General features: G+C 41.2%; 1 protein-coding gene across 13 annotated transcripts in view; it reads right to left on the reverse strand.

Annotated features, from left to right (window-relative positions):
• MBNL3 (muscleblind like splicing regulator 3) overlaps positions 1-27522 on the reverse strand; it is a 157108-nt gene that overhangs the window by 63507 nt on the left and 66079 nt on the right. For all 13 annotated transcript variants that reach the window (XR_012471544.1, XM_074201014.1, XM_074201008.1 and 10 more), the window contains one exon: positions 25628-26597. Coding sequence is in view for 12 of the 13 variants with exons in the window: in XM_074201014.1 (XP_074057115.1) it covers positions 25628-25801 (174 nt within the window). In the remaining variant the exon portion in view is untranslated. The remainder of the gene's footprint in view (positions 1-25627; positions 26598-27522) is intronic.

The raw sequence follows: 27522 nt of genomic DNA on the forward strand, positions 1-27522 counted from the left end.
GAAATTGAGTTTCTTTATTCTATGTCTGGAATAAGCAACCATATGCTAGAAGAGTGGTAACTTTATACAATTTTCAATTCTAGATACATTTCCTTTAGTTCTCAGTTTGAAGTAAATGGGTGAAACACTAATTACACAATTTTTTTTAAGGTCTAGAGAATGTGGCCATGAATTTTGCCCATTACAACATTAGCAGCTCCTTTGAGGGCAGATTGAGTTTTCTTTCTTTCCTCCGGCACTTGTCTGAATAGATACTGAAGGAATGATTAAATGGATGACCACTGCTACTGTCCATGGACAGGTGGGGCTATACACCTTAACCTCAGCTTTGTGAATAAATACAAGAAGTTGACCGGCCTGTTCAACAACTCACATGATATATAGCACTTTAAGGTTTACAAAGCAATTTACATATGTTTTCTCATTCCATTCTCAAAATGATCCTGCTAAGTAGCTGTTTTTTTAAATCTCTATTTTACAGATAGGGAAGTTGAGGATCAGAGAAGTTAACTGACTTGCCCAGGGTGGCACAGCTAGATTATGTCTGAGGTGGGAATCAAAGCCAGATCTTTGTGATTTCAAGGCCAGTGCTTTAGACATTGGTACACTTCTCCATATTAGATGAGTGACATGACATGTGAATATATCTGCTTAGGATCTGAATTTATCCTATCAGACTTACTTTTAGGTTTAGGATGGATCAAGATTTTTTTTATTGGAAGGGTGAGGGGTAGGGCGGGGTAGCCTATAATAACCAAAACATTTAAAGAGGTTCCTATTATGTGAAAAAGTATGGCCTGCAATACTCTACCTTCTAGCATACAAAAAGCTCCTAATGGCTTTTCTCTAAGGAGTGCTCCGTAATTTGTGACTTTCCCACAATTAGCTTCATATTTTATTTATGATGTGTAATGAACTGCACATAGAAATCATGCAAGGCACTTTGCTGAGCCAGAAATCCAAGGCTTACTGGTAGAGACTTTCATAGTAGATTGAAAAACAAAGCCCTCAACTCCATCAGCCCACTAAGACCTTAGCAATCGGAATTACTCTCCTAGAGGGAGAGATATTGAAAATAAAATTCATTCTAAAATGTTGTCCTCAGTACTTTGTCACTGTGGGAAAGGTTTTTGCTCAAGAGGTCTTTCAGGCCAAAGACAACAGTGACTCTTCAGTTTTGCAACAAATACAAACACCTACAATGCAGCAAACTCTATTCTAGAGGACCCAGAAAGATGGTTAAAGCCCAATTCCAGATTTGAGGGAGTCAGTCTAATAGGAGGAAATGACAATCACTCAATTTCTCACCTCTAAAATGAGGGAGTTGGACTAGATGACCTTGGAGGTCCCCTTTCTGCTTTATCTCTAGTATCCTCTGGCATCTCCTTGTGCTTCTGTGACAACTAGCAGTGGCTACAAAAGGATTCCAGTATTTTTAAGATCAACCGATCAAACTGACTTGTGTGGAAATTCTCCTCATCAATGCAGATGGGTGCTATGATCTTAGGGAATTGCCTGGAGACAGCGTTGAAGTGACTTGCTTGGAGTCACACATCTGGTATGTATCAGAGGCAGGATCTGAATTCAAGTCTTCCTAATTCCAAGGTTGACAGTATAGCCACCACCCCAAGTTGCCTAATATTTATTCTTATTCCTAAAATAAGATTAGCTTTCTACTGTATATTAGTTTTCCAAATGCTGTACTGACAAATTCCTTTTTATCACCACAGAGACAGTAGGAATGATGGAGCTAGGCTCATAGTTCTTCTCCATTTTTTTTTGCCAATTTAACTATTGCCTTGCTTCCATTTTGTAGTGGCAAGTTCAACAGCCTGGCCAAGCAAACCATCCATAGATCAACATGAGCCCTATTGGTATACATAATCCATCCACAGTAGAAGCAAACCTCTTTTCCTCCTACCCAGTTCTTCAAAATGGCTTCTGAGAAAAACAAAAGAACAAAAGCCAAAGAAAAAGGCTATTTGGGAAAAGAGGGTGGGCGAGAGGTAGGAAGGGAGAAGCCAAGGAGCTTCATTAATAGCACCAAGGACAAATCTGAATAGACACAGTATTGAGCTGTTCATGTGTCTTAGATCTTGTCCTTTTGAAAATGAGGGGCTTCAACTATATGGATCTCCAAGGTACCTTTCAGATATAACATTTGATGACATATGAGTCTCTCTCTCTCTCTCATTCTCTCTATCTCTCTTTCCCCCTCCCTCTCCCTCTTTCCCTCCCTGTCTTCCTTCCTCCTTCCTTCTCTCCCTGTCTCCCTCCCTCCCTCCCCTCCCCTCCCTCCCTCCATCCCCAACTTGGTGTTTTTCCCCTCTCCACTCTCTTCCCCCACCTCACCTTGACTGTTTTACTCAAAGTTGCTTCTAACTAGGAATGGGGGCAATTGGGAGATTAGAGTCTTTTCTTCAGTCTTACTGGTAACTAAAGTATTTAAAACAGGAATGCTGAACTTGGGGACCACTGCTTTCTTACGGAGTCCATGATCTTGAATAGGAAAAAAATCTTTATTTTCACTAACCTCTAACCAAAATTTAGCATTTTCTTCAATTATTTAAAACTCTGATTTTGAGAAGGGGTTTGCAGGCTTCCCCCAATCCTCCTAAATGGGGTACATGATCCCCTCAAATTAAGGATCTCTGAGACTAGAATGTCATACTTTATTTTTTTTTTAAAATCTGAACTTCATAAGCACCAAAGAAAATGGGCATTTTCATACAGTGGAATAGAAAACTGCAGGGCTCTCTTAACAAAGAAGCTTGCTTTTCTTTGACTGTATATAGGATTAAATTGCAGCTTTCAAAGCTGTCCTGTTTGGGTTAGAATGCCATCCTGACAACATTACAAAGCTTTCTTTCCATTTCTTCTAAAATCAACCTATTACTTACTAATGATGTTAATGATGAAGATGGGAAAATAGTCAGGAAAGTGATCTTCCTACCTTTCCTGGTCACCTCCTTTACAGAGTCTGCTTTCATTTCCCTCACAAGAAAAGTGCTCTCCCCTTCTTGGACCTCTCAGCCCTTTGTAAGGATTTTAGGAACTTCCTAGATTCTATTGGGCATGACAGGCTCTTTCTGGGCATGGAAAAACAACCCTACTAGACTGTCAGCTCCTTGAAGGCTGGGACCAGATCCTATTTTTCATTATAACCCAGTCAGAAAATAAACCTCTTTCAAAGAGGGCTGTTCTAAAGCATATGGAGAGAGAAGATGGGGGCTCTTAAAATATCACACCTTAATCCCAAAGAAATATTTTTTCCTTTATAGAGACCTTTTTGTGGGGTGATTTCAGTCTGTAAGGGGAATCTGAAGTGACTTGTCCAGAATCACAGTTAGTATGTGTTAGAGTTGGAGAGCAGGGCTTCCTGTCTCCAAGATGTCCATCCATCCATATACCATGCTGCCTGTTTATATAGCTTAGCTGTAAATTATAATAGCAGGATCTCATGGCTCTTAGCCCCTGTCTCCCCCCACCTCCTCCAATGAATACTCTATATATTACACAGTGCTGAAATTTGCTCAAAAAACTCCCCTAAAACATATTTCTCACTATATGCCCAAGAAGGATTTTCCTCTAATAAATCCATACCTTTACTGAGCGCACACCATACCACCCACTCACATCTGAAACAAGCAACCCTTAGCCAAAACCAACCCTCCCCTTCTCCCCCCCCCCACAAAGGGGGAAAAAAAGGTCAGAGGAAGGGCTGGCTTTAAGGCAAAAAATTCTTTTCACATCAAATAAGCAAACAGCCCAATTCTGATCAGAGCTATTTCATGGTGGCTAAGCTGAAGCTGTAGAATCAACACAGAGAGATAGGCCTTGGCATCATTTCGTGACTGGCTCCTGCAGGAATGCCACTAGGAACACATGACATCTATAGTCACTAAGAAGCGATGTGGGCTTCTTTGGAAAGAGCCCTGACCCAGCTTTTCTTTCAAGCCAGAAGGTTTGCTTTACAATCCCTGCTGTTATAAGTGTGACCTTGGCTGAGTCACTGCTCTCTCGACCTTAAGAGTCCTCTTTTTGTCAAATGAGGGGGCTGACTTCTAGAACATTCTAAGATCCCTTCCAGGGATAGGTCTGGGACCCAGAAGAGTCTAGCACCAGCATCCATCACACTTTGGGTTTTTTCCATAGCAAAAGAAACATATATACTTGCTTAAGGGATTTGAGGACCTTAGACCTTTATCTCCCTTCTGTACAGGACCTCATCAGCTACATGTCATTTACTTCTGAGCAAAAGACCCCTATCCCCACTTCCATTTTGGAGTGTCCTTGTGTAATGCCTCAGGGGATCTAAATAAGGAAGAGCTTCCTTCACATTAGTAAGCAAAGAATTCAGGGATAGGCTGAGGATGATGCTGACCCTGGAAGGGATGGGAGCCCTTCTGGTAACATGGGGATCAGTGGAGAAAAATGATAAAAAGGAAGCTCTAATACACTCTCTCAGGGAGAAGTTTTTTCCCCGCTTTGGCTTTCTTTACTGGGTAGAATTTTTTTAAATCCATGTATTTTGTCCTATGACTTTTCCAGATTTTCAAATGAATGCTACTCTATTATCCAGTACCACTTCATTCCCACTGGAGCTGAACTAAATCCCAATTTCTCTTCCCCTGCCTCTCCTTCCCTTTACTTTTGCCTCTCAACTCTTTCTTCAACTTTCCTCCTTCTTTCCATGCTCTCTCACCTTTTCTCCTTTTTCCACTCTTTTCCCTCTTTCCTTCTTGTTCTCTCTTTCCCATCTTTCTTTCTCTCTTTCCCCCTTATCTCTCACTTTATCCTTTCTATTCTTTCCCTGTCTTCCCCTTTCTTGCTCCCTCCTCTGCAATCCTTTTCTTTTTCCCTTCTCTCTTCTCACCTTTCCTTTCATCTTCCCTTTCTCTCTCTTCTGTCTTCCTTTATTCTTCCTCTCCCTCCTTCCCCTCTCTTTCCCTCTTTCAATAGTCTTCCTATTCTCCTTTTAACTTTCCTCCTTCCTCTCCCCCCTCCTCTTTCCTCCTTTCTCCCTTTCCTTTCTCTTTCCTTATCTTTTCCCTCTTACTTCCTCCTTGCTTTTCTCTATTGTTTCCCCCTTTTCTTTGTCTTTTCTTCTTTCCCTCTCTCCTTATCTTTTCCTTTACTCTCCCTCCCCCTTTCTTCTCTCTTGTTGCCCTCTTTCTACATCTTTCCTTCTCCTTCCTTATGGTTTCCCCTTTCTCTCTCTCCTAGACATGTCTTTACTATAGAAGAGAGGCAAAGATTGTGAAGTGGGGGCAGCTAGGTGGCATAGTAGATAGAGCACTGGCCCCGGAGTCAGGAGTGCCTGAGTTCAAATCCAGCTTCAGACACTTAGTAATTACCCAGCTGTGTGGCCTTGGGCAAGTCACTTCACCCCATTGCCTTGCAGAAACAACAACAACAAACAAAGACTGAAGTGAAGGCTCTGTCTATGACAGTTGGAGATCCAGCATTTCTCAAGTTGGATGGCTTCATATGACGAGGACTTTACTCTGATAAAGTGAGGACTTGTAACTAGATCTTTTAAGAACCCAGGTCAACTTTGGAGATGGCTATTTTAGCTCGAACTTAGCTGTTAAGTTCTCTGTAGATTTATGAAAGTCACAATTGTGGTGACATTATGCCAGAAACTGAGATTAAAAAGGATGAAAGCAACACATTTACAGTAAAAATCTCAATGATGGTAGACCTCAATTACAGTAAAACCTCAACTAATGAGAATGCTTGCTGAATGGGAGTAGGTATGTGGGGCTCTGATTAATTTCATTTTCAGAATAGCTGAGAGTTGCCAAAAAAACCATTTTGGACTCAACTCTTGTGGTTTCCTATTATTCTGAAATGCCGAAGTCTACTTTCCTGCCTTAGTGAGAAGACTCTTCTAAGTATAAACAACTTTATATCAAAACAGGAGATTTTTTTTCAGAACTTCAGAGCTATTTATATTACTCAGAACTGATCATAGATGATGAAACCAGGGAATTGCCCTGGTTTCCTGCAGGTGACTTGCCTGTAAGGTGACTTGCCCAAGGTTGCACATAGGATTCTAGCTCTAGTGCTAGATGGGTCCTTAGAGGTCATGGAGTCTAATCCCCTCATTTTAATGATGGGAAACTGAAGCCCAAAGTAGAAATATGACTAGTTCTCCCATGTATGCAGTAGGCCAGGCCTGGAACCCTAGGTCATCTGCTCCAAATCCAGTGGTTTTGCCAGTGGACCTTGTTTACTTTCTGGAGGAGGTATAAAAGATGGATCTGAATATGGCCCCAAGACTATAGGACACACTTCAAAAGTAGGTTTTGGGACTAAATTTTTAATATGAGCTTGTTTTCTTTTTTCCTCTGAAAAGTCAGTGAATTGGGTCTAGTTAATTGATTTAACTGGCTACTCTTTTTTTTAACAAGAGAACTTTTCTTTACCCTTCCATCCTTAAAACCTTAAGGTTGAAACATGTCATTTGTATTTGGAGCACACAGCCTCTGATCAAGGTCTAAATAGATTTTTAACATATGAGGCCATGTCACCTTTTCAACAAGGCCCTTTTGCGAAGACTTGACCTTCCACTTTGCTCGGAAAGGCCTTATTAGCACTAATCATGCTTCCAAGAATATCTTAATTTATAAGCTGGCCATCTGCTGCAAAATCTAACTTCAAATATTTTAAGGCAAAACATCACACTTCAAGAGGAAGAGATCACATTAAGTATTTCTAAATGAAAATGTAGTGGGACCACTCCATAGCAAAACAAAATAAAACATGTTAAATTCAAATAGAAGGCAGGGCATCCAAAATATACCATTTGGAGAGTGGCCAATGGCATTTTACTGAAGAATACTATGGGGCATAGTAGAAATTGGCAAACGTGAGCAAATCCTGAGTTAAAGCATTAAAAAATCCCCACACCCATCTCTTTCCCCCTCTCCCTTTCTCAGTGTGGTCTAGCAAGTTCATAAGGATGTCAGAGATGGAAAATGTTTGGTTTGGTATACAAGGGAGTTGGGATGAAATAGAATTTCAAATGACTGAATAAAACTAATATATATTCCACCCTCTTGGACTTCCACTCCATTGTTCCTTGAATCCATCCCCTTCTTTATAAATGAACCCCACCAGAATTCAGGCTCTTTCAAGGCAATGTAGTGGGATGAACCGAGTCAGGAAAACTTGGTTCTCAATTCTGTCTTAGGTGATAATTATATACTTTAGGCAAGTCACTTCCCCTCTCTTCGTCTAAGTTTCCTCGTTTGTAAAACAAGAAGGGTGGATTGGGAGCCTCTGGGATCCCTTCTAGCTTCAAATCTCTGATCCTATGATAGAGAGTCACTCTATTTCCCCAGGTATAAAAACGAGGGGATTGGAATAGATAGCTTTTGAAGGTCCTCTCAGTTCTAGGATCTGATGTGTGACTTTGGGTAAGTTACTTCCCCTCCCTGGGCCTCAGTTTCCTCCTCTGTAAAATGAAGGGGTTAGACAAGAAGACCTCTGAGGGTTCTTCTATCTCTGGATTTTGGATCCCTATAGATCATCTTTCTCACCCTGGATGTTGTACTAGCCCCCTAGCCCCCTACCTGGTCTTCCCTCCCTCCAGTCTTGCTTCTCAACTCCCACTCAATCATTCAATTCAATCCAACAAGCAATGATTAAATGAATGCAATGAGCCAGACACTGAGTCAGGAGGCTACAGAGACCAAAATGAGGCCAAAATGAAACCCTCACTCCACTCAAGAAGCTTGCCTTCTATCTGGCTGCATGTAGGATATTATTGAAACACAATGGCATGCCTAAGACTTGCTGCTGCCATATTTCCCCTCCTCTCCACTCCATTGGGTAAATTATCATCTAGTAGATACTCTCTAAACATAGGATGGTTGAATGAATGAATTGTTCCTTTTTAAAGGAAACTCCCTCAGCAGCTCAAATGCTTCTAAGAGTTTGATTATAGCATTTACTGATCCTGGGGTTTTTGCTGTAAGCCTCACACTCCAAAAGTGGGACATTCTTGATGTTCAACGATACCAAGAAGGGAAACAGAGGCAGGTTGCTTTCCATGACTTGTCCAAACTCATGTGAGAATTTCTCACTGGGGCTATTATGAAAGAATTTTCTAAGCTGAGACTATTTGCTGGGCCATTCTGCCTTTTAAATATTTCACTGGTTACATCTGCACTCCACTCCAAAAAGGGCAGTTTGTCAAAACTGCTTTCTGAGGCTCATCAGCAAAGAGAAGAAAATGCTTCCAACGTGAAATTCTTCCTCTAGAGGGGGCACTGACAAAGAAGGGAGAATGATATAGTTTAAGATTCATTTGCATTAGCTCTTTATGTAGTGGCAAAGAATTGGAAATTGAGGGGATGCCCATCAATTGGAAAATGGCTGAACAAGTTGTAATATATGAATATTACAGAGTATTTTTGTTTTGTAATGAATGATGAGTGGCCAGACTTTAGAGAAGCATGAAAGATTTTCATGAGGTGATGCTGAATAAAGTGAGCAGAACCAAGAGAACATTGTACACACTAACAGCAACATTGTGAGATGAGCAACTATGATGGATATGGCTCCTCTCAGAAGTTCAGAGATCAAGGACAATCCTGAGAGAACTCCTATGGAAAAGGCCATCCACATCCAGAGGAAAAACTATGGAGTCTGAAGGCAAAGCAAAGCAGACTATGTTACCTTTTTTTAAAAAACCTCTATAATATTTTTTTTCTTTCTCATTATTTTCCCCCTTGATTCTAATTCCTCTTTCATAATTTCTCTTTTGTTAAATATGACTATACATGTACAAACTTTTACCACTTTGTCGCCATGGGGGATGGGGGAGAGAAGGGAGGATGGTAGAAAAATGTAGAACTCATAAACTAGCAAATGAATGAATGTTGAAAACTCTTTGCATGTAACTGGAATAATTAAAATTTCAATAAAGATTTAAAAAAAGAATTATTTGCCTTGAAAGGGAGGTTACAGAATGGCTTCCTAAAAGCTCTCTCTGATTCCTGGTGGCAAGTGTTGCCAAGCCTCTTGAGACCAAAATACAATATGCAGAGGATCTGGCCCTAGAGGGGCAGTCTTAGCCTCTTTTAAATGATGACTGCAGTAGGAAGGGTGAAAACCCCTTACTCCCATTGGTTTTTGTCCTATCCCTAGTATCTAACTTTTATACCCTATAACAAATAGCTAGATTTCACGTAGTTCTTGCAGGTCGACAAAGCATTTTGCATGTATTTTTATTGGATCCTTGTAATAGCTACTAATACCCTCATTTTACAAATGAGGAAACTTCGACTCAGAAACTAAGTGACTTGCTGAGGGTCATAAAAGCTAGTTAGTATCAGAGGTGGGATTTGAACCTAGGATTCTCTGAGACCAGCATGCGGTCAAATAGTTTTTTTTTTTATGTTTTTGCAAGGCAAATGGGGTTAAGTGGCTTGCCCAAGGCCACACAGCTAAATAAGTATTAAGTGTCTGAGGCTGGATTTGAACTCAGGACCTCCTGACTCCAGGGCCCGTGCTCTATCCACTGCGCCACCTAACTGTCCCATCAAATAGTTTTTACAGTAGGATCTTAATAATGTTTGTTGACCTGGGCTGAAAATGGGCCTGCAAGGACATTGCCAAGTCAGGTGGTCATTTTGACCCCAGGCTGGCCAAGTGTGCCTGCCAGGATTTTATCAGTCATGCCAGAAATTGCAGGCCCAGATTTAGAAAAGTGAGTTCATTTTATCTAGGCCTAAACTGTCAAAACTAGAAAGGGCCTTAGGAGAGAATATTAGCTAGAGCTGGGAAGTGCTTAAAAGACAATCTGCCTGACTCATTTTACAGATGAGGAAACAGATTCCTAGTGGGGTGGTAGCTTGTCTAGGATCACAGAGCACTTAGTCAGTAGCACTACCAGGAATATGACCTCAGTCTCTAGATTTGGGAAGCCAAAGGATCACATGGAATCACAGATCGAAAACTGGCAGAAACTTGAATGTTCAGGCAGAAAAATATACAGTGATCTAAAGAAACAGAGAGATCATCTCCTAGTAAGTCCTCGCTTCCCAGAGAAGACAGACATCCAGAGAACTCTCCTCAGACTCACAGGGTTGTCAGGATAATCAAATCAAATGTGATAACACATGTAAAATGTTTTCTAAACTTTGCAGTTCTACAGACATCTATTCATATTGTCTCCATGTCCTGATAGCTCAAAAAGAGTGCTGCCATCAGAGCATGCAATATTCATTCTTGGGAATCAAATTCACTCTCCAAGTTCACTTGTTCTGGCCAAACCCTCACTTGCCATTCACCAAAGGGCAAAGGTTCTTCAAAAGCCCTGAAAACTCTGAAGCTCAGATCTGAGGCCCTTGTCTCTAGTGCCATTAGTCTTCCCAGGTCACTGAGACAATGAACAAAGGCTCCCCAGATCAGAGAAAGTGAAGTACTAGCAATGGAGGAAAAGATTGCTGACTCGAGGCCTGCCTCCTATGTGTACTTAAGGGCAGATGAAAACAATTTGGATTGTTTAAGGTCACAGAGTAAAAGAATTTCCCTTGGTGCACTCCTTTCAAATCCACATGCATCTTTTCGGCAAATGGAACCAGGAAGGGGCTTGTGGCCACTGTGGAGTAAGCTAGCAAACCAAAAGCATACTCCACTGAAGCAGTAAAAGGTCTTGGATTCTCCCAGGGGACCTCTGCCTGGTCAGGACTAAGATCAGGGATGTGTCATCTGCCGCAACCTCTCCTGGTATATAAACAAAGGCAGGCTTTTGACATTTCCAAACTTATGAAGTGGTTCTGGAGGGGCTGGTTGGACTAGGAAGTCAAATGCTAGCTAAGAAGCGAGGATGCACACAGCTCTCGCCTCCCCCTATTTAAGAACAAGGCCAGAGGGAGCCACGTCTTCTAGATGACTTTGCAGCATGCGACAGTTGAAACTCACAATATTGTCAGAGAATGCTAGAGGAGTGAGTGCTGGCCTTGGAGTCGGGGACACCTCAGACACTAAAGTTTCTCATCTGTAAAATGGAGATAATAGTATCTCCCTCCCTCATAGATTTGCCATGATAATCAAATCAAATGGGATCACACATGTAAAGTGTTTCCCAAACTTTACAATTCTCTGGAAATCTATTCATATTGTTTCCATGCCCTAACTGATGGCTCAGAAAGGAAAGGGTACTGCCATTAAAGCATGCAATGTCCGTTCTTAGAATCTGGTTCACTCTCCAAACAGGAAAAGGTGATTTTTGATGCTATCACAATAATGAGAGATGATAGAGTTGCTGTAGTTATAGTAGTAGTAGTGATGATGATGATGAGGAGGACTTTTTTTATATTCCTTTGACATTTTTATTTCCATTGACTATCTCATGGGAGTCCTTCACAACTTAAAAGGTTCTTTCTTCACAATGACCATGCCAGATAGACTATGCAAAGATCATATTCTCCTTTTCTACATATGGGACTCTGAGGCTTGTTGAGGGGCAAATAACTTGCCCATAGTCTCAGGATCACAGATTTAGAGCTAGAAGGGACCGTAGGAGTCATTTAGTCCAATTATTCGTTTTATAGAAAAGAAAACAAGCCCAGAGAATACTTGTCTCAAGTATGACAGGTAGTAAAGAGGCCGAGGTAGGGTTCCATACCAGGTTCCTTGTTTCTAGAGCAAGCATTTCTTTTTAATACAAGATGCTATCACAAGGCTATGAAGTATTCAAACTCAAACCCAAGTCTTTGAAATTCCAGTCCAACATTGATTCTTTTTACTATCTTCTCATCTCCATCTAAGATCAGAGATCTGGAGTTGGAAGAGACCTCAGGATTCATCTAGTCCACTGCTCCTCAGTTTACAAAGAAAGAAGCTGAGGCCCAGAGAGGTTAGGTAACTTGCTCAAGATCACATGGGTACTAAGAGCCAAAAGACAGATTTGAACTCAGTTTCTCCCTTCAATCGTATTGCACTTTAACTAAATAACTAAAGAATAATTTGTAAAGCTTTCACCCCATAACAGAAAATGAAGCTTTTAAGAAACAAGAAGAAAAATAGTAAATTTACCATAAATAGTTTAGCAATGTACAAATCAATTAGTTTAAATCTCAAGGCAATCTAGGAAGTCCAAGCAGAGAAAAAGATTCAGGAAACAAAGGGAAAAGTTATAGGAACAAATGGAATCATTTACTAGCATTTCAGAAAGCATATGTCAAGAAGGACATAAAAAAGTATAGAAAGTATTATTTGAGCCCATAATTAAATCTTGTGGTGAAATGGGGCCCTGAAGTGAGAAGTAGAGGCACAGAAATGAGAATAGTGAGACCCTGAAGTGTGGCTTGCAATATTGGATTTGAAAAAGAAAAGCAGACATCCATAAGGCATTGGGGGCTGCTAATGCCCCATATGGAAGGAGAGGGAAAGCCCATTTGGAGATAATGAGGGAAGGCAGAGAGGGAAGGTTACTCTAGTATATATAACCCAAGAGATCAGAGATCAAGAGACATTCTAAAACAAATTGGGGAGAAAAATCTGAAAATAGTGAACATCACATGGTGATTGATCTTTAAGGGAAAGATGAATGCCAACATACATACATGTCTAGAATCAATAATCACCCAAATAAGGAGAGCTGACAAAATGTGAATAATCTAAAAAAATAGTTTAGACAGGAAAAAACTTACATGTTGTTCTCTCCTAGGTGATCAATAACCCCTGAAGGAGAGAGGAGTTCCATACCAATCATTGCAGGGTTGCCATATGACAGAAGATACATTTCGCACCAACCCAAGCCACATTTGCTTTTTTTTTTTTTTTAGGTTTTTGCAAGGCAAATGGGGTTAAGTGGCTTGCCCAAGGCCACACAGCTAGGTAATTATTAAGTGTCTGAGGTCGGATTTGAACTCAGATCCTCCTGACTCCAGGGCCGGTGCTCTATCCACTGCGCCACCTAGCTGCCCCTCCCAAGCCACATTTCCTAAATCTTTTTTCACTAGATTGAACAAAGTGGAGTTAAGTTGTTGCCTCCTCAGTGATGGGTAAAGGAGTGTTACCATTTGTCTCCGGACTGGGAATTTAGAACATGGAAACAATGACCAGGTTATCAGGGTAGCTCACAACACAATCAACTCATAATACATCTGAATGATATAATCATGCCTGTAGTGATGCATCTGAGATAGATCTCATTTTCCTGTAACTGGTCCAGTCTAGTTACTTGGCTTTGAACTTGCAGGTTCATTGCCTCCATGCATCTAGATTTTGAGTTATCTTAGTTCTCTATCCCATGGCTACATGGGCCTCTTTTATCCCTTTCATATCTTACAACCATGCCATTGCTCACAGGAATACATGGATGGCTTGGCATGAACCTATCGCCACCACTATAATTCAAAGTCCACTTCTACCGTTGGGCAGGTCATCTTTGTAATGTGGAAGTCAATATCTTTCAAGTCAATTCAATAAGTATTTGTTATGTGGCAGGTCACAATGCTAGGCCTGAGGAGAGACAAAGTCAGCCAGGAGACATTCATCACCCTCTGGGAGCTATAGGGGTCTTCAATAATTATTTTTACTCAGAAAAGTTAATGACAAAAGTGAATTTTCATAAGCATTAATAATATTTAGAAGGTTTATAAAGAGTATTAGCTCATTTGATTCTCCATTTTATGTCTGTTTGCGCCCTAAGGACAAGTCTAGCTAAGTGGGGAGAAACTCCTCACTTTACCCTCTCCCTGGACTCCAGTTTGTTTCCTCAACCTGGAAAAGGAAAGGGTTGGAGATCTCAAAGGACCCTTTCAATACAGAATCCTCTGATGCAGTATAGCTGAATTATCTCCCTAGTAACTTTGTGTCACCAGATGAGTAACTTAGTCTCCCTATTAGAAGTGGTCTCCCCATTTCACAGTTGACACAACTGATACACATTAAAGTATTTAGCTCATATAGTCCATTAATGGGAGTGCCTTGGTTGTGTTAAAGCCAATGTTTTAAGCTCTCTGGATGCTGCTGATGGAATTTTTGGACCATCTTTAATGTTCCTTTTTTTTCCTGAGGAAACCTTAGACTGGAAAGGGTGTGTGACTCAAAACATTCTTTGGAAGAAACAAGAAAGTGACTTTTTGAGCCAATTAAACTTCTCGGAGGTTCAGTTCAACACTTGTAAAGTGATGTTTAATGTTATAAAGAGCCCCAGAATGAGAGGATCTGACCTAGTCTCCTGGCTCTGCCCCTTATTCCCTGTGTGACTACTGGGTACCTAGCTTCTCACTCTGAGCTTCAGCATCCTTGAGAAAAGATGTGTTCAACCCTCAGCCCACTGGTCGCATGCGGTTCTCAAAGCCCATTCATGTGGCATTATTTCATTTTATAATTATTCTCATGGGTAATATGGGTTACATTGTGGTCATAAATTTAAATTCTATATGCAGCCTTTGACAAGTTTTTACTGGACCATGTGACCTAGAAGAGCTAAAAGGGTGGACACCCATGCTCATGGAGTTTGAACTAATGACTTCTCAAGACTCTTCCTGTTTGAAAGCCAGTGATCCAAAGGCTAGATATGGATCCAGAAGGCCTGGATTTGAATCTTGCCACTCCTACTTCATAGCAAAAGAAGTTTTACTTTTAAGATTATGACATTCATGTGAGGAGGGATCTGCAGAAGTTGGGGGAGGAGAACTTTGAGGAACAGGCCTTCCAAGAACTCATTCTCTCCTGGGAGGGACCTGTGAGACCATCTGGTCCAATTTTCTTATTTTACTAATGCTGGGAGTGGTATGGGATGGGAAGAATCTGAGCTCAGCTTCCGATCACCTGTTTTTTCTCCCTCTCTTTCTCTAAAGCTCCAAAGAGGCATTCTGTCTCACCGTCATGGGCAAAGTCCCTTTCACACACTCTACAATCCAGCCAAACTAGCTTTCTCACTATTCCTCATGCAATCTATTCTATCTTGCATCTCCCACATTTTTTGCACAGGCTGCTCTCCTCACATCTGGAATGCTTTCCTCTCCTACTTACAATCCCTACTTTCCTTCAAGGTTTAGTTCAAATGTCACACATTCTATATAAGCACATTGGATAGAACACTGGGCTTGGAGTCTGGAAGACCTGGGTTCAAATCTTGCCTGAGACACTTATTAACTGTGTGACTGGCCAAGTCACTTAACCTTTGTCACCTCAGATTCTTTACCTGTAAAATGGAGCTAATAATAGCCCTGCTATCTCATAGGGTTGTGGTGAGGTTCAAAAGAGATATTTATGGAGCGCTAAGCACAAAATCCAGCATGTAGTAGGAGCAATACAAATGCTCATTATCATTATTTACTAGTGTCCCCTGAAATTCTTTCCTCTCTATCTCTTTGTATACATCTTTCCCAATCCAATGTAAGCTCTTTGAGGGCAGGTGCTGTTTCATTGTGGCCTTTGTATTTCCATCTCCTTGAATAGAGTCTGGCACCTTGTAGGTGCTTAAGAAGGCCGATTGGTTTATTGATTGATTGATCCATGAGAAAAAAGCTTGGTGTTCCTGAAAAAGCCCTAATCAAAGCCCTGAGATCTAGTAATTCTATGTGCAATTGAATTCAACTTGTGATCCAGTCTCTTCTACTGATTGAGTCATATCCTTTCTCTGGCTCTCATTAAAGCCTAGATTTAGGAGCTCTAGGCTAACTACCCAATTTTTCACTTGGGGAAAGGGAGGCTCAAAGGGCTAGGTGTCTTGTGAAAGGTCACACAGCTAATGAGTACCAGGTCCAGAATTCAAGCCCAGAACTCTAGTCTTCAACGCAAACCCCATTCTCCTTTGTCATTTCTAGCATTCCTTCTTTTACCTTCTAGTGTAGACAGTTTTGTTAAACTCTTCATGAAGACTTGGCAACATGTGTATCTGAACAAAGAAACAGAGGATTAGCTAAGGAAACTAGGGGAGGGGGCTGCAACCCCCCCCCCCAAGCCCCCGGGGTTTCTCTGTGGGTTGGAGCTTCCTAGACTAGATGGTTTCAGAACAGGTCCCGGCTAGTGCTCTCCCTCTGGCTCAGGCTCAGAAGTACCATACCATGTAGGGTATGGCCATGGTTTTTCTATTTAATCATCTGACTCATTCAGCTTCTTTGGGCCAGTCCCAGGACCAGTCACCGTGTGTATTTTATAGCTATTCCAATACCACACCCAGAGGCAAAAAAAAAAAAAGGCAACCCAAACCTGCCAACATGCTTGAGCAATGAGACCTAGGACAAGATGAAGGCTAAATATAGTATTCTTTTCAAAGTGCTAGCCTTGCTTGTCCCCTGATCAGGACACTAATTATAAAAGGTGAGTTGAGAGAACGGCAACAAATAACTTAGGGATGAGAATCTCATAAACTATTAACTAGAGAACTAAGAGAAGTTGGGTTTTTTTTTTGAAGTCTTAAATTAAATGTTAAAGGCCAAGAGTATGACTGCCAGAAGAGTTTCATCTTGTACAGGCTGTCTCCAACTTCCCATTGGGTCAGGTCCAAAAGCTTATATGTAATTTGGTTGTTTTGTTTGAAACTTGGAACACATTTCCCATAGAAACAACGTTTTGCATGGTAGCTGGATTCCCAGGCTAGCCCAGGAAACCTACATTGAGCCATAGTGTACCTGTAGTGTTGTATTGGACTAATAGCACTAGAGACACTAACTCCCATGGGAAGCCATGCTACTATGAGAAAATGAGTTTGGGGTTCCTACTTCAGTTGTCAAAGATACCTCTTCCCTCACTGCAGCCCCGGAAGTGGATATACTCCCCTCCCCAGCACCTATATGAACTCCCTTAACTCTAAGCCACTCATCAATGACCTGGGGTAGGACTTCCAGGTAGGTGGGGACTATGAGGAATCTCAGGGCCTCCAGAAATCTGAATGGCTTCAGAGTTGTAACTAATCTCTCTTTTTTTAAACAGAGAAAGTTTCACAAAATATATCCTCAAATCAAAATGAAACTGAGGCTTTGGGGAGGTAGCATATAATATACCTAAGATCCCACAAATAGTAAGCATCAAAGACAGGAGCTGAATCCAGTTCCTATATTCTAGAGTTCATGCTCTTTCCACTGTTCTCTTGAGGTTACCTCAGGTACTAGGCTGGTAAAAAAAATAGTCCCATCTATCTATTTCCCATTCTTCTTGTCTAAGTAGTGCTAGGGGTAGCTAGGTAGTGCAGTAGATGAGCACCAGGACTGAAGCCAGGAAGAACTGAGTTCAAATTTGGCCTAGGCCACTTACTAGCTGTGTGATCCTGGGCAAGTCATTTCACACTATTTGCCTCAGTTTCCTTATCTGTAAAATGAGTTGGAGAAGGAAATGGCAATCTACTCCAATATCTTTGCTAAGAAAACCCTAAGTGCAGTCACAGAGTTGAACAAGACTGCAAATGATTCAGTAACAACTATCTAAACTTGGTTGTGTCTATGCTGCTAAAGTGTGGTCACTTCCTCATATAGATGCTTCCCTTGACTGGTCCCTTGACTGGTCTGTTAGCAGTGATTTTCCCCTCATAAGCTGCTTAGACATTCATGTCAATCTCATTTCATTTGCATAAAAAAGTGGCATACTGTGGGGCAGGAGATGATGCTATGAATTAGCTTGTGCTGTCCTGCTGAGATCTTCTCAGCTCACTTAAGTCACAATGATCTCTCGCCTCTCGTTCCATTCATTGCTTTGAGGACTACAGAGGGACTTTCGAATGGGCTGTCTTATGATATTCTTTGATCATCGTTTAACTTCTTCTGAATTTATTTCTTATCTCCAATGAGATAGATTGGGAGCTCTGTGAGGGCCACATATAGTAAGTATAGCACTATCTCCCTGACAGCCCGGAAAATCAAGGCAGGGGATAGAAATGAGATCAGGGTCATAGAGTCATAGAATGTTGCTATTGTTTGCCCTTCATTCTCAAAGAGGATCATGACATCAGGGAGGTGATGCCATGACAAGCACATGAATTGGATATGAGTGAGGGGGTGTGGTGCTAAGTCACCAGCCTCATGTTCTCCTCTGGAGCCGGATATGAACGAGACAACTAGAGATAGCCCTGGATGTTAGGCAGTCGGGGTTAAGTGACTTGCCCAAGGTCACGCAGCTAGTAAGTGTCAGTTTTCTGAGGCCATATTTGAACTCCCGTCCTCCTGACTCTAAGGCCAATGCTCTAGTCATTGTGCCAAATAGTTGCCCTTAGAGTCATAGAATAGGCAATCAATGAATAAGCATTTATTAATCACCTACTATATGCTAGGCATTATGTTAAGCATGGGGATATATCCTTGTCATGTTGGAAAAGATCTTGGAGGCCATTTTACATTTTACATTTTACAGAAGAGGAAACTGAGACCCAGAGAGGAAAAGCAACTTGCTTAAAGTTCAACATAAAGCTGGAAGGGATTTCAGAGATTATCTAGCTCCAAGCCCCTAGTTTTATAGATGGAGAAATTAAGGTCCAGGGATTTTGAGTCCAAAGTCACACAGATGGTAAGTGGCAGAGTCTGGATTGGAACCCAGACCCTCTGACTCCAAAGCTAATGCTCTTTCCAAAACTGAGGTTGTTTTGGAAAAAAAGACTCCAATGAATCTGTACTCTCGTCAATTTGGACACTCCCTTCTATGATACAGGTATGGTATACCACAGGTGCATGCCCTACTTTCCCATGACTCCCTATCCTGTATTCTACATTCCAGCCTAACTGGCCTGCCTGCTGCCTCACAGAACTTGGCATTTCCTCTCCTAACTCTGGCTTTTGCATAAGCTAACCCTCCCCACCCCCTCCACTTGGAAGACACTCCACCTAGTATCCTTGGAGGCTCAGCCTACATTCCCTTTTCTATGGGAAGCTAGGACTGGATGACCAACTAAAGGGTGCATTATAGTGAGGATTCTTTTAGGTTGTGCATTATACCACCTGACCTCCAACAACTCAGTCAGTGTCTAGGTTTCAGAATGCTTGCACATACCACTACCACCCAATCCTTAGGTTCTGGGATGGCACGAGAGGAGGATTCTACTGGGAAGAAGTCCCCAGGCACAGACAGAACCATTGTTCATTTGTCAAACTGGAAAAACTGGAGTTACCTATCTGTCCTGGATGACAGAGCACCAGCCCTTTCCAGGGACAGCGTGACAACTGACGTTTGAAGATGAGGCAAAGGATACTAACTAGATGCTTGCTTCTCCTTACTCTTTGGCGGACAGAACTCAGAGGTGGCCATTTTAGTCAGGGAAATGACAAAATCAGCTATATGCCTCTGGAGTCAATCAACTCATTGAACTGGTTTACCTTTTGCACTGATTAATCTCAAGGATACTCAGTGTCAGTGCTTTGAGATGAGAACACTATTGCTAAGCAATCTTTTATCAGAACTGTATGTAGCCCATGACATCAGTACTGAGGTGGGAGGGAAGTCTCAGAGAAATACTTATTAATGCACATGTTCTGATATTTGCTATAGTTGATGACATCCAGGAGGCCTGATGGAGGGACCCATAGACTCTAACCATTCCTAGGACTACAATGGAGTTATTACTAACAAGGGTAGAAATGGCAAGCCCAGTGCATGTGCATGGCCAACTCTTACTGGACCTGTAGCATGGCCTAACAATCATTATGTTTGTTCAACATTAGACCAACAAAGATAAAACCTCACAAATGTGTCTATACTCACAATCCTTCTTGCCTAATGAGGCAGCAAAAACTCACTGATATTTGGTTACTATGGATTAGGAGAGCCCAGAGTTAGCATTCTCTACCTCATCTCAATTCTAGCCTCACTTCACATCTGTCTAGAATCCATTCATTTTGGACTTAGATTTGGAGGAGGAAAGGATCTTCCAAGTTAATTACTCCAGCCCTGATCATTTTTATAGATGAGAAAACTGAGATACATCTATCTGAGCTCACTTAGGCAATGGAGTCAGATGGATATTGTGACCAAGTTCCCTCTGCTACACCCTACTGTGTAATAGTGTCCCAGTTAAATCTAAGACCTTCAACCACATAGGGAGCACCTAGAAGGGAGGGACTGAGTCCTTTACTATTTTGTGCTCCAGAAAGTTGTTAATAAGCACAAACTGCTAGTTCAACCATAGACTTTTGAAAAGCACAACTTCTCATAGTGTTTACTGTTCTAATTCTAATTCCATTATATTTCTTATTATTTTTGTACTTAACTGCTTCGGTACAGGAGTGTGCTATATTGAAAAATACAAGTTTTATCCAAGTTTTATTGCTGTTTAGTTGGTTTAGATTCATTTATAAGGTAGTTAGGAAGAAACTAACATAAACTGTAATTATAATTGATCCCCTGTGAAATTCATTTATTGGACAAATTTGGCATAAAATAATCAGCACTAGGAGGAAAGGAAAAAGAACCAACTTGTTTCAGCACCAAAAGAGTTAAGAAAGGCATAAAAACTAGAAATGCAAAGATTGAAGCATTCTGATTTTTTTTTGTCTAAACCACAGGCAATGGGAGGGTGCCTCTGATTTCATTGCTTTAGGAAACTTCTATCAACTTGTTTTAAATGTAGCCACAGACAGTTACCAGGGGTACTGAGGAGTATGGGAATTGTCCACAGCCAGAAAGCTAATGTATCAGAGGCAGAATTTGAACTCAGGTATTCCTGACTTTATGACCAGGCTACTTACTACCCATTATGCCACAGTGCTTCTTTCACTTCCAAAATATGTGAGAAATTCTGCTCTTGCAAAAGATGGAGTATTCCACCAGCAGTGTCCAAACAGAAAAAAATTATTGACATGTAGATTATAATCTTGGTTATAAAAGACCCAGTCATAGAAAGTGATTTGATGAAAACAATGGTAATACCTGTTTAACTAGGAGTGACATTTGCTGAAAACCCTGAGCCTGCATCAATGGTAAACTGTGTAATGACAAGGAATTGGCATTCAATTGAGTTAAGCAACGTGCTCAAGAAAAACTTTGTGGGAGAAATGACTGCAGGTGGACAGAATTGGCAATTGAGTCTCAAGAAACTACAGCATGATGTGAAATGGCTCTATTTTAGTGAAGGCTGAAATTGATCTTCAGGATTCATCAGATTTGTTAGTGATTATTGAAACATATAGCAATTGCAGACTCATTGATTTTGAAAGCATTCATTAGGCACCAACCAAGTACAAAATGCTTTGCCCAGTGCTGGTATATAGTCTTTCATTTACAGGACTCATTTAAGCAGTCATCAGATTTTGACCTTCCTGTTCTTATGATGATCCTCCATTGTGAAGCAAGCACAGAACATAGACCAACAATCATAATGAGTGTTGTAGTAACTAAGCCAATGACAAGTGATAGAATACTCAGTGCTAATGGAGTCTCCATAGAAGTCTACTTCTCATTATTTAAAAACATATGGACAGAGGAGCATGCTTTAGATAAATGTAAAAGATGCTTTAATTATGCACCTTTACATACACAAGGGAGACTGCAACTGCTGTGATGTGTTGCTCATTAATCATGGGGCAGAGATTAGCATAAATCATACTAAAAGATCAGTTTTACATGTCAATGGCATTGGTATTTTACCCTAAAGTCGATGTTGCTTTCAGGCCAATCATGAAACAGTCAGGATATAGGAAATACAGTGTGACTTAAAATGCTTCATGCAGTCATGGCCCAGAGAAATTTGGAGGGTTACATTATCTGAATAATAAATAAAAGATTTCTTTGCATTTTTAAAAAATATATTTCATTTTGGCATTTTCATGAAAATTATGCAAGAAATGACGATAATTAAGAAAATCATAAAACAAACTAAACTACCCATGGAAGTGATTTTCTAATTTGAAGTAAGCTCCTGTTGCTTGCACTCTGTGTGACTGCATTACAATACAATATATATTTGTAGAAGCTATTTTTAAATGTTGGATGCAGTTGATAGTTTATTTCACTGATCAAGTGGTCCCCTAATCACTCATTTGCTGTTACCTATTTACTCTCTTGATTAAACATTTACCAAGCTTTACACTGAAACGGCTGTATACACTTTATTAACTATCAACTTCCATATTCCTTTTCTTCCAGACGGTTGTTCTCTGGCATTTATTTTCCCATAATTGGGAGAAATGTACAAAGGAGATGTTTACAAAGTGGCAAATCAAAGAACTGGGTGATCACGTGTATCTCCTTCCCTAACCCCAAGTTGAAGGTCAAAGTGCTTAAGGTAGAAGCTGAACTTAGTGCAAGAAGCCCCAAGTTGGATGCTGTCTCACTATCACCTAAGTCACACGATCACAGCGACCTCAGAGTAGGAAGGGAGCTCAGTAGCCATCTGCTTTGACCCCCCGTGCCCCATCTCTGCCAAGGAGCCCTGTGACAACCTACCAGAAAGTGGTCATCTAGCCTCTCCATTGTGGCCTCTCAGTGGGCAGGCCTCTCTGCTTCAGGATAGCTCTTTAGGACAGTTTTCCCTGCCATCAAGCTTAAATTTACTTCTTAGAAACTTTCACCAGCTACTCCTGGATCTTAATGTAGTAATTCATTCTTATTCACCCTCTCTGAAAGACAATTTAATTTAGTACCTGAAATGTCCGTCTACCACTAAACAGCCAGGATATGTCCTAAGAATTACAAAGAAAATACCCTATTTAGTAATAATAGTCTACATCTCCAGAATACTTTTGCACAATGCTCTCACTGCAGCCTAGAAATCACCCTGTGAGTTGGACAATCTCAAGGGATTATAGTCTTCTCCCTTCCCCCATCTCCTTTAAACACATGGGCAATCTGAGCCTTAGATAGTTTTGGGGAATTGCCCAGGTGTCACCCAGCTAGTAACTTGGAAAGCCAGGGCTAAAACCCAGACCTTTTGACTCCAGGTCCTGTGTTCTTTCCATCAGACCATGCTGCCTCTGATCGAGAGCCATATCTCTGAATACCATACCAAAAAATGTGTTTTTGTAATTTTTGTTGATAAGTAAATATTCCATAAATGAAGTAAACATGTTAAGCTCTGTATTTATCATGTCTGTTTTAACTAGCAGCAGTGTTCAGACATTTTCAAGGCCAAGGAAAAGTCAACTTTTTCTGATTAAAAAAAGATTTTGTTCTTGGATGGAAAATGGTTTGCCATCAGGAAATGAGAAACAAAGAAATGTGCAAAAGCAGCTACTCAACGAGTCACTCATTTGATGAGATTACATTTTTTGGTATGTGAGCAAATAATGTCTTGATTATCCAGTACTGCTATAATGAAATGGAAAAAAAGTATGGATTTTTGTTGTTTTGGTGGGGGGAACTAGAGCGTATGAGTCTAGGATTGCTTTTGTGTGAGAAACTCCCTTCTCTGATACAGAGTGGTGCCTCATCTGGGGCACTGAGGTCAAGGGCCTTATCCATGGTCACCCAGCTGGTATGTAGCAAGGGCAAGACTTGAGTCCAGGATTTCTTGACTCTAAGACTGGTCTGCTATACACTGCTCAGACTACAAGCAAAATCAGATGGAAGAAGCTGGATCCTTATCCGCCAATTAACTGGCATGCATTTATTAATTTCCTACTCTGGGCAAAGTACTGAGTTAGACACTAGAATACAAAGACAGAAATGAAACAGTCCCCACCTTAAGGGAACTTCCAACATAGGACTCCACAAGTCTGACCTCTTCTGAAGAGACAGACATGATTTGTGAGTTTTTTCCCTAATTCATTAGTCAGAATTTAAAAGGAGAGAGAGGAAGACACACACACACACACACAGAGAGAGAGAGAGAGAGAGAGAGAGAGAGAGAGAGAGAGAGAGACAGAAAGAGAGAGAATAGATAAAGAAAAGAGATAGGAAAGGAAAATGACAGAGAGAAGAAGAGAGAGGAAGAGAGGAGACAGAAGAAAGGGGAGAGAGAAGAGAGGAAGAGAAAGGAGGGAAGAGAGGAGAGAGAAAGAGAGAGAGAGAGAGAGAGAGAGAGAGAGAGAGAGAGAGAGAGAGAGAGAGAGGAAGAAGGGGGAGGAGAAGCCATCCTCCACCCCCAGAGACCAGGGATTCATTACCCACATTTTTGGCTTTTATGTTTTGATAATCATCCTCTCTCTCCTTGGTTTCAGAATCATTCAGAACAGGATGCGAAAACAGCAGTGCAATGTTTTTTCACTCTAAGCTTCTGTCCAGAAACTGTGCATTAGTCCTCACTCTACCTCGTACAACATTTATGGAAGTTCAGGCTTCCTGCCCTTTGCAACGTGACTTTCCATATGAGGTGTACTTTACTCCAAAATAGGAAATGGGTCAACATGTTTAGTGGGAGTGCACATGGAACCAGGACATCTGCTAAGCAAGCCAGTCAGGAAGAATGTCAAGCGGACCTTTATTTATGGCCATTAACATTTCACTTAATGGTTCAAAAACACACTTGGGCTTGGATTTTTAAATGGCAACAATTTTCAAATATATTTGAAAGGAGGAGGTTCTCTGTGATCTTTTAGGGTCACATGAAACTATAACTAAGATAATCTTCAGTAGGTTAGCATCTCTTTAGAGGTGTTTGACAATGGTTACATTTACACAGGAACTTAATAGCTCTGCAATGTCCAGCAAGTCAATGTCTCTGGGTCTCAGTTCCCTTATCTGTAAAATTTGGGGTTTGGGCTAGATGTTCTCTAGGGTTCCCTCTAGCTCTAAATCTGTGATCTTATGATCCTAAGGAGACTGACATTTGTTATTAAAAAGAACCATAGGAGATCCATGGTCCTCTTTGAGTGTCAAAGTCAATTCTATTACAAGAAACCTCCTGCTTCTTCCAAGGTACAAAATATCTGGCAAGGTGGGGTTCTACCAAGTCAAGGGGGTCACTATCATGCTACCCATACATAATCACATCCTGTCTGGGAAAAGATAGCATTCACATAGGTTCTTCTCATATTCCTTTGCCCCCAAAGACTCTGCACTCCAGTCGAACTGGCTTTATTGTTATCCTTCAAACATGGCCCTCCATGTTTAGCCTCTGGGCCTTTGCCTGGAGTACTCTCTTTCCTTACCTCTAGCTCCAGTTTGTGTTGCCTCCTACTAGAGATCTTTCCCAGTTGTCCAGGCATGGCATGTGGCATGAAATCACTTGGTATTTAAATTAAACATTTTTTATTTCTTTTTTACTTTATGGACTGCTCTCCTTCCTCTCCATCCTACCATCCCAGCCTTCAATCTCCACCCTTCGACTCTCACTGGCATGTCATCTCCTTGAGGCCTCTTTTGATCTTGCCTTTGTATCCCCCAGTGCCCAATACATTTGTTTTTCAACTAGATTTCAGCCAACGATTTCATTAGTGGAGGGGATTACCAGAGAGAACCCTCCTTTTACCAACGCATACTAACAGCTGTTTTGTAACCTCTACTCTTAGGTCAAATGCCTTGCCCAGAGTTATACATCTACCAGTAGCCAGCATGTACCAGAGGCAGGATTTTAACTGAGCAGGTCTTGCTGATGCTGATGTTGGCTATCTATTACAACATGCTGCTTTGACGGACAAAGTAGGCACTTAAGATATATAACGGAAATCATTGTGTGTGTATGTGTGTGTGTCAGAAGAACAGGAATTTATATCTCTACCCATCCAACATTTTAGCAAGATAGCAAGGCAACGCATTGACATTCCCCTCATACCCATGTTTAGATAGGCCTCACCTTAAGAGAATCAAAGCAGGCAATCACACGACCATTTTCCACATGGCAGCTCCTCGATGGATGGGCAAACTTGCATTCTGCATCAGACCGGGAACAAGTACCTCTTTGAAACTCGCGGCATACTTCTAGAGTCAGCCATTTTGTATCTCGAACCAAAGATACGTTGACAGCCATTGTAAAAACAAAGGGAAACTAGCAACTGTACTCTTTCTTGGTTTTTGTTGTTGTTTTTATCTAAGGACAATGTCTCTGCTGAATTTAAAAAGGGTTAAAAAAGTGGATTCAAATGAACCGTGAAGAAACCAATCTCGTTGCTTTGGTAAAATTTTAGATTTGTCAGCACTTGAGTTTTCGTTTAAGTCCAATTGGGTCTACTCGAATGAGAATTCAATAGAAAGCCAATTGCAGAATGGAAATCTTAGCAGGAGAACTGAAAATCAGATTCAAGGCCAGCTCCTAAAAGTGCATTGGGAGGAGGTCCAATAGCGACTGGGGGGAGGGGGGACTGCGCCTCTGCCCCAAGTTACTTGGAAAGAGCTAACAGGCTTTCCAAGGGATTCTATGCTCTCTCCAGTTTAGATGGTTTCAATTATTCTCTGCAAAAAGCATATGTTGCTGGCAGCGCCTCAGTTTGTGGAGGGGCCTGGGCCCTTGGGGAGAAAACTTTTTTTTTGTCTTCCTTATTTCTGACTTTGAAAAAAAATCACGGTTGGGAAGCGTTCAAACAAGCGCAAGGATGTTGCAACTGTTTAAATTTTTTAAAAAATGGACGAGGAAGGGAAAATGGCCGAGCAAATGATGTGTACTAGGAGGAAAAAAGGATGGATGAGTTGCCGTCAGGATATGAACTAAAAGCAAGGCCAAATTTTTTTTAAAGGAAAGGAGTGGGGAGGGGGGGGAGGTTTGGGAGGGGCAGCTCTAGAGAGAAATCCAAGTAGTAGAGATTTCAGGAAAGGCACTTTTCAGTAACCTGCAGATGGAAAAAAAAAAGAAAAGACAAGACAAGAAAAGGAATCAGCTGAAACAATATAATTTCCTCCTTTCCAAGTTGTGCTTTTCTGGCAATTTCAAACAGGAAACCTCTAGATACTGACAGTGTAGCATGGTATAGTATGCCATGAGAGCTAAAAGGGCATTTCCCCACATGGAGCCGCGCATGGTAACAGGAAACAACCAATTAGGTTGACTGTTGCAATGGAAGTCTGGGCAGTGGCCCAATAAAAGAGATGGTTTCATATTGATCTCCTCTGGCAGACAGTCATTTTTTGTGCCCACTGCACAGAAAAAGAGAGAGAGAGGAGAGAAGGAAAGAGAGAAAGAGAAGGAAAGAAAAAGAAAGAGAGAAAGGAGAGAAAGAAAGAAGAGAGAAAGAAAGAGAGAAGAAAGGAAAGAAAGAGAAGGGAAGAGAGAAGGAAACAAAGGAGAGGGAGAGAGAGAGAGAGAGAGAGAGAGAGAGAGAGAGAGAGAGAGAGAGAGAGAGAGAGAGAGAGAAACCAAAACAGTAGCTTCCTCCAGTCCCCTAAGAGAGCCTTAACTAGATGTGGCCCAGGTGATTTGAGAGTGCATACAGGCTGCTGCCAGGCTGGGTCTGGAATCTGACTGGGCTGCCTGGCCTGCTCTCTGATTCTAGAAACTGCAACTGTCATGGGGCCGAATGCTGCCATCAGAATGCAGCTCGATTAAGATATGAGGAGAATCTCTGCCAACCAAGTATGGGGGCCTTTCTGGAATTGGTGTCATAGACAAAGATAAAACCCTTTTAAAAAGGCAGTGGTTTCTTCCTCTGTCCATAAAATCTCCCCCTTGCTGCAAAAAGGAGAAATCTGAGGAGTCAAAGGAGTTTCATTTTATTATAGGAATGTCTCGTTCAGTTCAGGCAGTCACACATTAACTAT

Source organism: Macrotis lagotis, chromosome X (assembly GCF_037893015.1).
Source record: "Macrotis lagotis isolate mMagLag1 chromosome X, bilby.v1.9.chrom.fasta, whole genome shotgun sequence".
Classification (NCBI taxonomy): Eukaryota; Metazoa; Chordata; class Mammalia; order Peramelemorphia; family Peramelidae; genus Macrotis; species Macrotis lagotis.